This window comes from Nannobrachium achirus (genome assembly GCF_963921795.1).
Source record: "Nannobrachium achirus genome assembly, chromosome: 15".
Lineage (NCBI taxonomy): Eukaryota > Metazoa > Chordata > Actinopteri > Myctophiformes > Myctophidae > Nannobrachium > Nannobrachium achirus.
The window spans coordinates 59,659,761-59,671,826 of record NC_137822.1 but is presented as its reverse complement, the minus strand read 5'-3'; the positions used below and the strand labels follow the sequence as shown (position 1 = coordinate 59,671,826).

Genomic DNA, 12,066 nt, shown 5'->3' with positions numbered 1-12,066 from the left:
GATATTTGAAGTGAGCTGGATCTCTGGGATCCGTTCCTTTCAAAGAGCCGTTCAAAAGACTGGCTCATTCTGTTACATTGTAGATTTTGATTATAATTACTTGTAAATAACTTCAACCCTATATACAGTATTTCGTACATATTACATACCTGCCATTTGAAAATAGCCGATCTACAAGCTCACAATGCGTCACAACGCGGCACAATGTGAGCTTGTAGATCTGCTATTTTCAAAATATTTTTCTACATTTTATTCATTGGAAAATCTGTGAAACAGGACGTTCTGCATAATGAGTAGCCTACTTTCTACTATTGGTACTTTAAAGGACCACTCACCTCTGGGACAAGTTCAACCAGATCTTATTTTATTGTTGTTTGGGACACGATCAACACAACTGATGTGTCAACTGGTCACATGTTGCAAAATGCATCATATGACCAGTTGTAGCATGCAATTACTAAAATATCTAAAAACACAGATTGAACACAAAAAAATAACTCAGGATTGTGTTGATCGTGTCCCAAACAACAATAAAATAAGATCTGGTTGTCACAGAGGTGAAGTGGTCCTTTGAGTGCATTTGGTAGGCTACCAATACTGTTGTACTTTTACAGTTTTACTCAAGCACATTTTAATTCCAAACTTCTACTTGTGGCAGAGTATTTCTACATTGCAGTATCGATACTTTTACATAAGTAAAGATTGTTGTTTGTACTTTTCCCACAACTGTTCATTTAGAAAGGAACCCCCAAGCTACTTCAATGATACTTCAATGGTTTCCTGTGGAAATAGGCTAATGCCTCATTCACATACAGAAAAGCCAAGCTAATGGTTTGCTTGGTAATTCAATGTATTCTCTATGCAAACCAGCTTTTACAATTTCCAAGCTGAAAAAAAAAACGGATCCCATCGTTCATTTCAAAGAGACTCGTTTCAAAAGACTCGATTCGTTCGCGAACGTCCCACCTCCTCCACTAGACCTCTTTTTAGGAGGCCTCTCCCCTCCTCCCCTCCCCTGGCCCGTGCTGTGTGTGATCGCGTAAAGAGGGGGGCTTCACCACTTCACTGGTCGGACGGAGGAGTGTCGGTGCAGCAGGGCAATCCAGAGCAGTAGGAGCGCAGGAGAGCGCACAGGACGAGCGGGTGAGAGAGAGGGTGTCTCGTCCCTTTCAACTTTATAATCTGGAGGAACCCCCCCAACTCAACAATTTATGGCTGCTTGAGAGAAGCAAAACGATACCCCCTCCTCCACCTCCTCCTTCTCTCTCGCTCTCTTCTCTTTTCTCTGGCAAAGTTTGGCTTTTTTAAGAAGTTTGATCAGAAGTTGACGTCCCCCCGTACCCCCCCCACCCACCCTGTCATATTATTCAGTCGTTTTCTTCGCAGGACAAAAGTTTTTATTTTTTCATCCACTTTGCCGTGGACGTCTCGTCGCACTGACTGAGCGGCGGCGGTCATGGATACCCATATAAGATGGAAAGTAAAACGGAGGATAAGGGACGCTCAGACGGCTATAGCGGTGATCCTGCTTTTCGTCACATCGCAAGCGAGTTCAGGTAAGAAGAAGCCTCCTTCGTTGGTTGGTTTGAAAAGATCACATTCTGTGATCACTATTCCTGCAGCCTGCAGGCACGCTTTTTGGACCAGAGCACACAAAAAAAAAGAAAGAAAAAAACTTGCAAACTAGTTCCAGAGTCACTCATTCCGCCCCTCCATCTGAACTCACTTTTGTTTTGTATTGTTTTTAATTCTTCTTGGAATCGCTTCTTAAACACTTTGTTCAGTGCTAAACTATACCAGCCAATTGGGACTATTGGGAGTTATTGAGGAGACCCATTCGCAATCTTTTACTTTGGGGTCTAGCTCCTCTGCTCCATGTCATATGGATGGATTAAGATGGTTTTCTGCCTCTAAACGATTGGACACAGCCAATGACTTATGCCAGAACAACTTGTGTCACTGACATAATCTATCTATGTGCATCTGACAACTCCACGAAGGGCAAGACATCATGCAGAGATGCAGCAGTGTCTTGTAAATCAGCCTTAATTGATCAGCCTTAAGGGCAGAGTAGCCTATTGCCTGCTGCAACACCATTGGTATTGATTCTATGGCAGGGGTCTTCAACAGGGGGTCCGGGACCCCTAGGGGGTCTCCAGAGTTACTACAGGAGGTCCTCCAAATCTTTGAGTGATAGAAAGTTTGTATCTTCTTTTTTTATATGGACCACTTGAACCCTATAGTGTTCATATTCTGAGAACTTTAGTCGAAAATAGCAGATCTACAAGCTCACAACGTCTTGCGCTGCGAGGCGTTGTGAGCTTGTAGATCGGCTATTTTTGGCAAATAGCTTTGGTGTAGAGGGGGAAAAGAGCAGACTATAGTACAGAGTGAAAGGTCAAGTTTATTAAGTATGGATGGATCAAGTGAAGTGGTTAAATATCCGAAAACACAAATTGACATGAATCCAAAATACACAGATGATTGTGCCGTCAAACTATATAGAATCTATGACAAGGTTGTGGGGGTCCCTGCTTCATCTCTCTCTCAACTAAGGGGTCCTTGGCCTAAAAACGTGGAAGACCCCTGCTCTATAGACTGGAGGCATATGAATGTCACATAACCCAAAGAAATGAAGTTTCAATTTCTTTTATGCACATCACTCATCAACAAGTTGTAATGGGGACATTGCTGCTAATAAACCTGTTCCTTTTTCTTTATTTCTTTGTTTTAACACACTTGGAAGAGAGAGGCTATGAGCCCAGTCCTCCTGAGGAGGAAGGCAGCCTCCTAGCTAGTCTCAAGTGGAAGGGTGGAGCCGCCTAAAGGTGCACGACAGGATGCAATCTGATGCATATAGTAATTCACAATGCAGCAGGTTATAATTGAAACGTCGGCACTCTTTTTTACCCCTTGTATTATTAACATGGCACGGTTCAGGGACGTGCAGAGAATGTTAGAGAGGCAGGGGCTGCCATTTCTAAAAGGGCCTTTTTGGTGGAAATATCGAAAATTGCAGACCTGCGACGCGTTGTGAGCTTGGAGGTCGGCTATTTTCAGTACTTGATACCACACTAAACTAAGCATAAAAAAGGCAATACTGGAGATGTGGCGTACAGCATGGATTTCATTTTTTTCAACATAAGATGCTGCACTCAAGTTCAGGAGAGTTTGGACAAGGCAATTCTCTTGAATGCTGCATTCAGGTACGGCATGGAAAGAGGGCATTTGCATTTCTTTCACCATAGTGAAAACTGCATTCATGGCCTGGAGAGGGCACTTTTTACAGACTGTTAAAAGGGGCAGGGGCTCAAGCCCCCTTTCATGTCTATGTGTGCACGTGCCTGGCACGGTTTCAAGCGGTTGAGCCGAACATCTTGGCGTCATAAATTGACAGTAATCAACTTGAAATGAATACAATGCCCAAGTAGGCTGATGATACAGTACCTCCAAGTAGACAGCTGTGTCCTCCTTATCAATTCAATTTCAGTTCGATACAAAGGGGCTTTTATTGGTATGGGAAACATACGTTTACTTTGCCAAAGCTTATCTCTGGTTATCTTTAGAGGATTGTTGTTTCCCCCCTGTTTGAAGGCCGTTGACAGATTCAGTGTTGATTTAATGCAGTGGCTCTCAACGTGGGGTCTGGAGACCCCCAGGGGTCCTTGAGGTGTGTGTGTGGTTGGAGGGGGGTCCTGGTGGTCCCTGCAAAAATGAGGAACAGTTCAACCACTTATAAGCACTGTTCAAAAACAATATCCTATATCTACAAGCTCAAAACGCCTTTTTGCCTAATGACATCCACACGAAAATATGCCAAAAGGCACGCCAGTCGCTATCGTTTCACCAGCCCAGTGAGAGAATGTACTGTATAAGAAAGACTATTGGTATTTCTCTCTCCCCGCCCTAAAGTCGCTGACAGCTTTTGAACTCTACTAAATCTAATCTTAACACCTAAGAGCTTCTCCTATGGGCGTCCCTCTTTTCAAATGGGGGGCGGTCCGCAACTCAATATGTGTCATTTATGGGGGCCCTTTGACGTGAAAGTGTCGGAGAACCAGTGTAATGCTGAGTGCTTCTCCAGGGACTCTCGGGGTTCCTTGAGGGGGGTTCTAAATCGCCCCTTACAAGTCTGTATAACTCTGAGGGCTCTATTTTAATTGTCTTAAGTACCAGCTCTTATGCCTTAAAGGGGTACTGTCACCTAAAGGGGTACTGTCACTTTAAAAAGTCATCTTAAAACATGAGTTAATACTTTTATGATGTCATTGTGGGAATGCGCAATTATAAGCCAATCAAATTAATTGACTGTACTTAGACTACAATACTGTACTGGTCAGCTGTTGTTGGGGAGCGAGGGGCAGATTACACTGTGACATGAGTTTCAGACTATTTCAGACCGTTTTCAGAGAGACCACGTGACCTACTTTGGGGCGTGTCAGCGGGCCTTTAACTTAAAGGTCTGTCCATAATGTCTCCAACCACCAAACCTTTCGTCGGTAAGGTCCTGTTCAACTACAAAATGACATCACTTGGGGGGCACGGTGGCGCAGTCAGTAGTGCTGTCGCCTCACAGCTAGAAGGTCCTGGGTTCGATTCCCGCCAGGGGACACTGTGGGTGCTGGGGGCGTGTTCCCTCCTCCGCGTCATCAGTGCCCACACCCTAGGTGGGGTTGGCAAAAGGGCCTTTCTGTGTGGAGTTTGCATGTTCTCCCCGTGTCTCCTAGGGTAGATACCCTCACAAAAACATGCAGTAATCCTGGTCTCTATAAAGCCTCCCCCTGGCCAGCCGGGGCGCCTGATGGAGGGGAGTGGAACTGGTTGGAATAACGTGTTCCTTCCACGCGCTACGTCCAACCGGGGAAGCTCCCCCTGTCAGGTGATAAGAAGCGGCCTGCTCACTCCTCATGCATTGAAGGAAGCATGAGCTCAGTTCGGGGCCCTCCCCAGGTTGGCAGAGGGAGAGTAGAGCCCAGGATCACAGCTTAGGCAATTGGCACCGGGTGAAAAAATGGGTTACAAAAATCGTGGGATAAAAATGTAAGAAAAAAAAATGACATCACTTGCATTCCGACGAAAAGTTAGTGGTCGGAGACTCTGAGACAGCATGGACAGGTCTTTAAGTCAAGGCATAAGAGCCGGCACTTAAGACAATCAAAATACAGCCCCGACTGTGTACAAAATGGAACCGTTTTATACTATCAGAGTTAACTTTTAAGTTGGAGAAACACTGATGTAATGCGCATACCGGGTCAAGCAGGCCCTCATCCTCTACTAGCAGCTTGGTAGGTGGTCTTGTGTCTTGCTGTCACAGCCCCTGCAAGGTAAACAGATGGTCCACACATACCTCAATGGACAGTACTGTCTGCTCCAGCTGGGATGGACGGGACTGACTGGACCGTAGGTCTAAATAAGAATGTGATGACTTGAGCATGACTTGACCAGATGCTTGCTCACTTCATTTCTTGCGGATCGACTGATTGGAGTAACATAACGTTTACCTCAGTGGTTCTCAAACTTTTACATTCCAAGGAGGACCCCCCCCCCCCCACAAACCATAACTCAAGGGTCATATCGTCGTTGTCGGGTGGAAACCTTGTATGTCCAAGACCGTTCGTTTTGCATTCATCATGTTAAAAATGAACTAAACTAGTGACAATAGCAGATCTACAAGTACACAACGCCTCGCACTTTTCACTACTTTGTATGATGAAGCAGGGCTTTACTTGGTGACAAAAAGTACAAATTTGAAACTTGGAGATACGAGGTTTCTGCCCGACAGTGACGATATGTAAGGGTCCATTTGGGATCCCTTCCCGAGGAACCCTGAGGGACCCCGGACCTGGAAAAGTAGGGAAAATAGCAGATCTACAAGCACACAAGGCCTTGCATCGCAAGGCCTTATTAGCTTGCTTATTATAGTGATGCATTATCTGCTTATTGTAGGTTGCTTTGGATTAAAAGCGTCTGCTAAATGCCTAAACTGTAAACTGTAAACTTGTAGATCGGCTATTTCCACTATTTGAAATAGCTTTTAAAATAACAACGACGGTTTTGGACATACAAGGTTTCCACCCGACAACGACAATGTGTAACGCAACACTTCTGGTGTATTTTGAACCTATATTGAGCTATACAAACGCCAAATAAGTAAGCCATTTACCATGAGAGAGAGTGGGTTGTTGGCTGATTTACCACTGTTTCAGGGTTGTGGCACGAGGCGAAGCCGAATGCCAAACAACGAATAGTAAATTGCTTTTCTACCACCTCTACCATATAAATGAAAGAAAACACAGTCGTAACCTGCAAGGTTATTTAGTTAGAATCATTAATTGTTTCAGTGGGAGGGGTCCATGAGCCAACTCAAGGTTGTTGACTGATTTACCACTGCTTTAAGCCAATCAGAATCCAGTATCTGAACATGTGACCACAGAAAGTGGTAGAATAACTGATTTAACTTAAACATCTGTGCAATGGGTGGCCGCAGGCCACGTCTGACGACAGTCGAACTGGAACTGTTTTAATGAGACTGCACAGTGACTCAACCTTGTTTCATGCTGCTGGCTGGATTTAATCAACCCTCAAACGCCGACTGAAAGCAACCCGAGTCTTGTTAATGATCGGTGATGGTGCTGCCGCTACACGTCCTGGATTGTTGCACACTTCCCACAGCTACTCGACTGCTTAGCGGCGTGGTTTTGTTCGTTCCACTCAAACCGTGTTCGTTGATTCATTGGCTTTCGCGTCATGGAATAACGTGTAAGGTATAAGGCAGGGGTCTTCAACATCAGGGAGTCCGGGACCCCTAAAGGGTCCTCAGAGTTACTACAGGGGGTCCTCCAAATCTTTGAGTGATAGGACGTTTTTTTCTCTTTTTTTATATGAACCACTTGAACCCTAGTGTCCATATTCTGAGAACTTTAGCCGAAAATAGCAGATCTACAAGCTCACAACGCCTCGCGCTGCGAGGCGTTGTGAGCTTGTAGATCTGCTATTTTTGGCAAAGAGCTTTGGTGTAAAGGGGAAAAGAGCAGACTAAGTACAGAGTGAAAGGTCAAGTTTATTAGGTATTGACGGTTCAAGTGGTTCAATATCTGAAAACACACATTGACATGAATCCAAAATACACTGATGATTGTGCTGTCAAACCATGAAACTATATGGGATCTATGATAAGGTTGTGGGGGTCCCTGCTACATCTCTCTCTCAACTAAAGGGGGTCCTTGGCCTGATAACGTTGAAGACCCCTGGTATAAAGGTATAAGGTCTTGATCAAGCGATGAAACCGTGAAGTGTCTGAACCATTCAACTCAAAGATTTACTGCTCTGTGAAAGTATCTCTCCCGCCAGGTCAGGTAAACAGTGTGGTTATGTTAGTAATTAGACACAATTACCACACGCTGTCAGCAGTAAACGGCTGCCAACCAGGTGACCTCTTTGAGTCTTTGCTCCGCCCGCTAGTCCAATCATGTTCAAGCAAGGCCTCCATGTTTGAGACGGCATCACCAGTCACCTGGACCAATGGAGCCACTCATTCATTTGTTACTCAAACTATACTCTTGTATAAATTACCTGATTCCGTATGCTTCGCTGGAACCATAATGAAGTATTTGGATAATAGTGTTTCAAATATGAAGCTATTCTATGTATATGCATCCCAACGAGCACAGCGTCTAAAATTGGTCTAACACAGGTCTAGATTTGCACGTTCTTTTCAGACCTCTGAACTTAGACTAGATGTTGATTAGACGTCTAATAGAAGTTTAAACATTTATTAGACATCTAATCAACGTCTAGTCTAAGTTTAGACATCTAAAAAACGTGCAATTCTAGACCCGTGTTAGACCAATTTTAGACTCTGTGCTCGTTGGGATATATCTGTGCTAATTACCTGAATAGTACATGATATTAATGAGCACAGAGATGATGTAAAATTATCACTATAGCGTTAATGGAACTCAGCTTAGTATCCCATACATGCCACCCTGAATTACTTTAGATTCTGCTTAAGTCTTCCAGGAAGTGATACTGTATTATTAAAAACATAATAATAATCTTGCTTCATATAGAAGGACCTTGCCTTTAAAGCATAACTGATACGAACACGTCATTTCTACAGAACTATTTGTGGTACTGTAAAAACCCTAGTTTCTTTTCACGCCGCATAGTCTCCATATAGATTAACATGGCCCCCACAGAGCCATTCCTTCAGAGGGGCTTATGACATCACTGAGGAAACCCTTGTGTTTTAAATCCCAAGCGGAGACTTGTTGCCGCGGGGAGGGCAATAATAAGACATGGTGTTTCGAGGGGTCAGAGTTCAAAGGGTGAAGGTCATGACTTTAAAAGATTGCCACCACTGTCAGGTTTACCGTTTCACTGCGAGAAGAAAGGAACGCTGTAGGATCAAAGATACGGAACGGAACAGAACACTGCTCCGCAGTAACAGGGGCGTCTATTGGGTATGGCAGGGGTATGCAGCTGCCACACCCTGGGTCCAGGGGGGAAGAATGCAAGTTACTTTAAAATATAAATCCATCTTTGTCTATCTGTGCTGGCTATGTTGTTAAATTACATTAAAATAACGACAAATGCAACATTTAACAAGGTTTTATAATTCTATTCTCCACACTTTTATTCTCCCCATCTTGACAGAATATAGTATATTCCCAGGTTCCGCAGGTCAGCTGCACAGGTGCAATTCATTTTTGTTAATTGTGGCACGTTTACTAAATCATGCCAAGTTTAGCAGCACTCAAACAGCTCTTCAAGACTGCCATATCCAGCCCAAGAAACCATAGAAATTTTGGGGCAAAAAATAGAATGTACCTCTTAAAATAAATGTATCATGCCTATTGCTAAGGTATGGCAAAATGACTGGCGCGCGTGCAATACACCAGTCATGTTGCCATACCTTACCTTTTTCTGAACTGACGCCACTGCACAGTAACCTCTCCTCTTGACTTCTGGAGGGGCGTGTGATGTGCATGTGCAAGAGAGATGAGGAGAGGAAGAGAGAGAGAGAGAGAGAGAGAATAGTTTTCCAGTATTGCTTTTATGGTTATAGTTATCGTCACTGTCGGGCAGAAACCTCGTATCTCCAAGTTTCAAAAGTGCACGTTCTTTCGTAAAGTAAAGGCCTGCTTCATCATACAAGACTGTCGCACAAAACTAGTGAAAATAGCCGATCTACAAGCACACAACGCCTCGCGGTGCGAGGCGTTGTGTGCTTGTAGATCGGCTATTTTCACTATTTTAAATCACGTTTAAAATGGTAAATACAAAACTAACGGATTTGGACATACAAGGTTTCCACCCGACAACGATGTTATGCTTATTCCACTTTTTGTCCCGTGTTTGCAATTCTATACATGTTACGTGGGTGAGAAAGGTAATATAAGTAGGAGGCATACGGTAGTTAATAAGAAATGGCATTTTGTTTGTGGTTTCTGGGAGCTCTTGGCAAAACAATTCACATTTAGAAGCAGTTTATTGTCTGACTCCGTTTTCTGGCTTGGTTCTGCTGAGAATACCTGGTTTGAACCGGCTGTGGGATGCTTCTCCACAATTGTTGCCTATGTGGACCTTTTTAATAGATGTTAAAAAGAAAAGTACACTGTTTCCCCCTGAGTTTTCCTCCACAATCAATGGAGCCTTTTCAGAAAGCTTCAAAAACATTTCAAAGTTTTGTCTTTTCCCCCCCCCCGGTTTGTTATGCTTAATTAAGAAAAAAAAGGGTTTTTTGAATGGCCTGTGTCAGTAGGAAGCAATCCCATATGATTAGAAAGCAACTTGTCAAACTACTTTATTCATCGAACATTTTGAAATAACATTCTTTGAATGCCACGTGCAAATGAAAACATAGATGGATCGGTGCCAAAGCCACTTGATGCCTAAAAAACTTGAGTCGCGCACATGCTTGGAAGGACCCCGATGTATGTGGCACGGGGTCAGGAGATTTGATTCACAGTTTAGTGATTTATGCTTGGTATCGGGATTTGAAATTTGTTTTCCCCCACTTTATGTTCCTTAACCCTTTTAGGCCAAGAATTATCGAATGCTTTAACTATTGAAAAATAGCAGATTTACAAGCTCACAGCGCGGCACCGAGTGCCGCGCTGCGAGCTTGTAGATCTGCTATTTTTGAAAAATCTTGAAAATGTGTGCACATTTTTCAATATATATTTTCAAAGCAAAATTTTGGAACTCAAATCTCTGCTTCTGGGGGTCCCTGGAACAACATATTTTGAGATTGGGGTCTGCGGACAAATACATGTAATTTTGGGGGTCCTTTGAGAACTTTGAGAACAGCTGATTTAAAGGAAGGATTTAGAAGTAGGTTCAAAGATCGGGTCAAAGACTTGCACACATGTTCACGATTAAAAAAACATTAGCAGATATACAAGCTCGCGTGCCGCGCTGTGAGCTTGTATATCTGCTATTTTTCTAAAGTTAAAGCATAAAATAATGGTTAAAGGGGTTAAAATTTAATGCGACTCGGGCGCGTTCCCGGTATTTGAGGGTTAAAAAAAGGGAGAATAAGTCAAAAAAGGCCTTGTTGTTTCACTGCTGCTCGTTCAACATCTGGATCCGATAAGCGCCATTGTGCCGTCTGCCCAGACCCCAGAAAAAGGCAGAAAAAATGCGTTCCAGATGTTTTCGTCCCGGTCCTGGTGGAACAAGGAACTATGAAAAAAAAAGACTGTTTCATTTTTCAGAGGAAAAATACACTATTCCGTGCAGATTCCTTCTTTCTTTCAGAGACCGCGTTCAGAAAAAGAAGTGGGGGAGGAAAGTAAAACAGCTGTAGTCCCTGAGGTTTGCGAAGGCCTTAACAATAGCTGGCATTTCAGCCAGGTTTGCAGCGAGACGCGCATGGGGCGTCACACTGGGGGGGAAAGTGGGACTGAGTTACTAGGGCCCAAGGAAGGTGGAGGGGGCCTTAATTATTTAGCTATTGAAAAATAGCAGATCTACAAGCTCACAGCGCGGCACCGAGTGCCGCGCTGTGAGCTTGTAGATCTAGATTTTTGAAAAGTCGTGAAAATGTGTGCAGATCTTTGAATATATGTATTTTTTCAAGCGAACATTTGTAACTCAAATTTAGCTTCTGGGCGTTCCCTGGAACTAAATATTTTAAGATGGGGGTCCGTGGCCAAATACATATCATTTTGGGGGTCCTTCAGATGAAAAAGTTTGAGCCCCACTGACATAGAAACATAGGTTTAAAAAAAAAAAAACTTAGAAGGATTTGAAATATTTCAAGGACTTGCACACATTTTCACGATTTTTCAAAAATAGCAGATCTACAAGCTCGCAGTGAGCTTGTAGATCTGCTATTTTTCAATGGTTTAAGCACAAAATGTGGGTGAATCCTTGTACCCAGGGCCCAGGATTTGGCGACGCGACCCCCGGTCATTAAAAGGTTCTTTTTTGTTTTAAGGAGGCCAGCTTTATGACGGGGTTAACAGCGGAATACAACTGGTCCACAGCTGGTTTCTATTCATGAAGCTGAAACGCTCCCCCTTCATGAATATTTCGCCACTGTCGCGCTGAAACCTTGTATCTCCATTTTTTCTTGTTTTTAGTAGTATTTTTCTTGTTTTTAGCATTTGTATCCCCACAAAAGATTATGGAAATGTTCACTTATAATGACGGGAGCCTATCAGTGGTGTAAAGTACATTTACTCAAGTACTGTAATTAAGTACAATTTTGAGGTATTTGTACTTTACTTGATTATTTCCAAATTTCCAATACTTTTACTTGTACTCCACTGCATCTTGGATCCAAATATTGTACACTACATTTATTTGAAAACTTTAGTTATTAGTTACTTTGCAGATGTACATTGTTATATTATAAAACATACATTAATCCATTTTAGCCCTATTTTATTCCTAAGCCATTTGAAAATAGCCGATCTACAAGCTCACAATGCGACGCGTTTTGAGCTTGTAGATCTGCTATTTTCAAACATGTTGTACTTTTACTTTCAGTACTTTAAGTTCATTTTGATGCCAATACTTTTACCTGTGACAGAGAATTTCTACATTGCAGTATTGATA

At 43.0% G+C, this 12,066-nt stretch overlaps 1 protein-coding gene across 1 annotated transcript in view; it reads left to right on the top strand.

Moving 5' to 3' along the window:
• The first annotated feature begins 1,081 nt into the window (after positions 1–1,081).
• The window catches only part of col5a1 (procollagen, type V, alpha 1), a 245,961-nt gene continuing 234,976 nt past the window's right edge, over positions 1,082–12,066 (top strand). Inside the window, exon 1 of the mRNA XM_080743867.1 lies at positions 1,082–1,556. Coding sequence (XP_080599993.1) covers positions 1,457–1,556 — 100 coding nt within the window. The 5' untranslated portion in view covers positions 1,082–1,456. The remainder of the gene's footprint in view (positions 1,557–12,066) is intronic.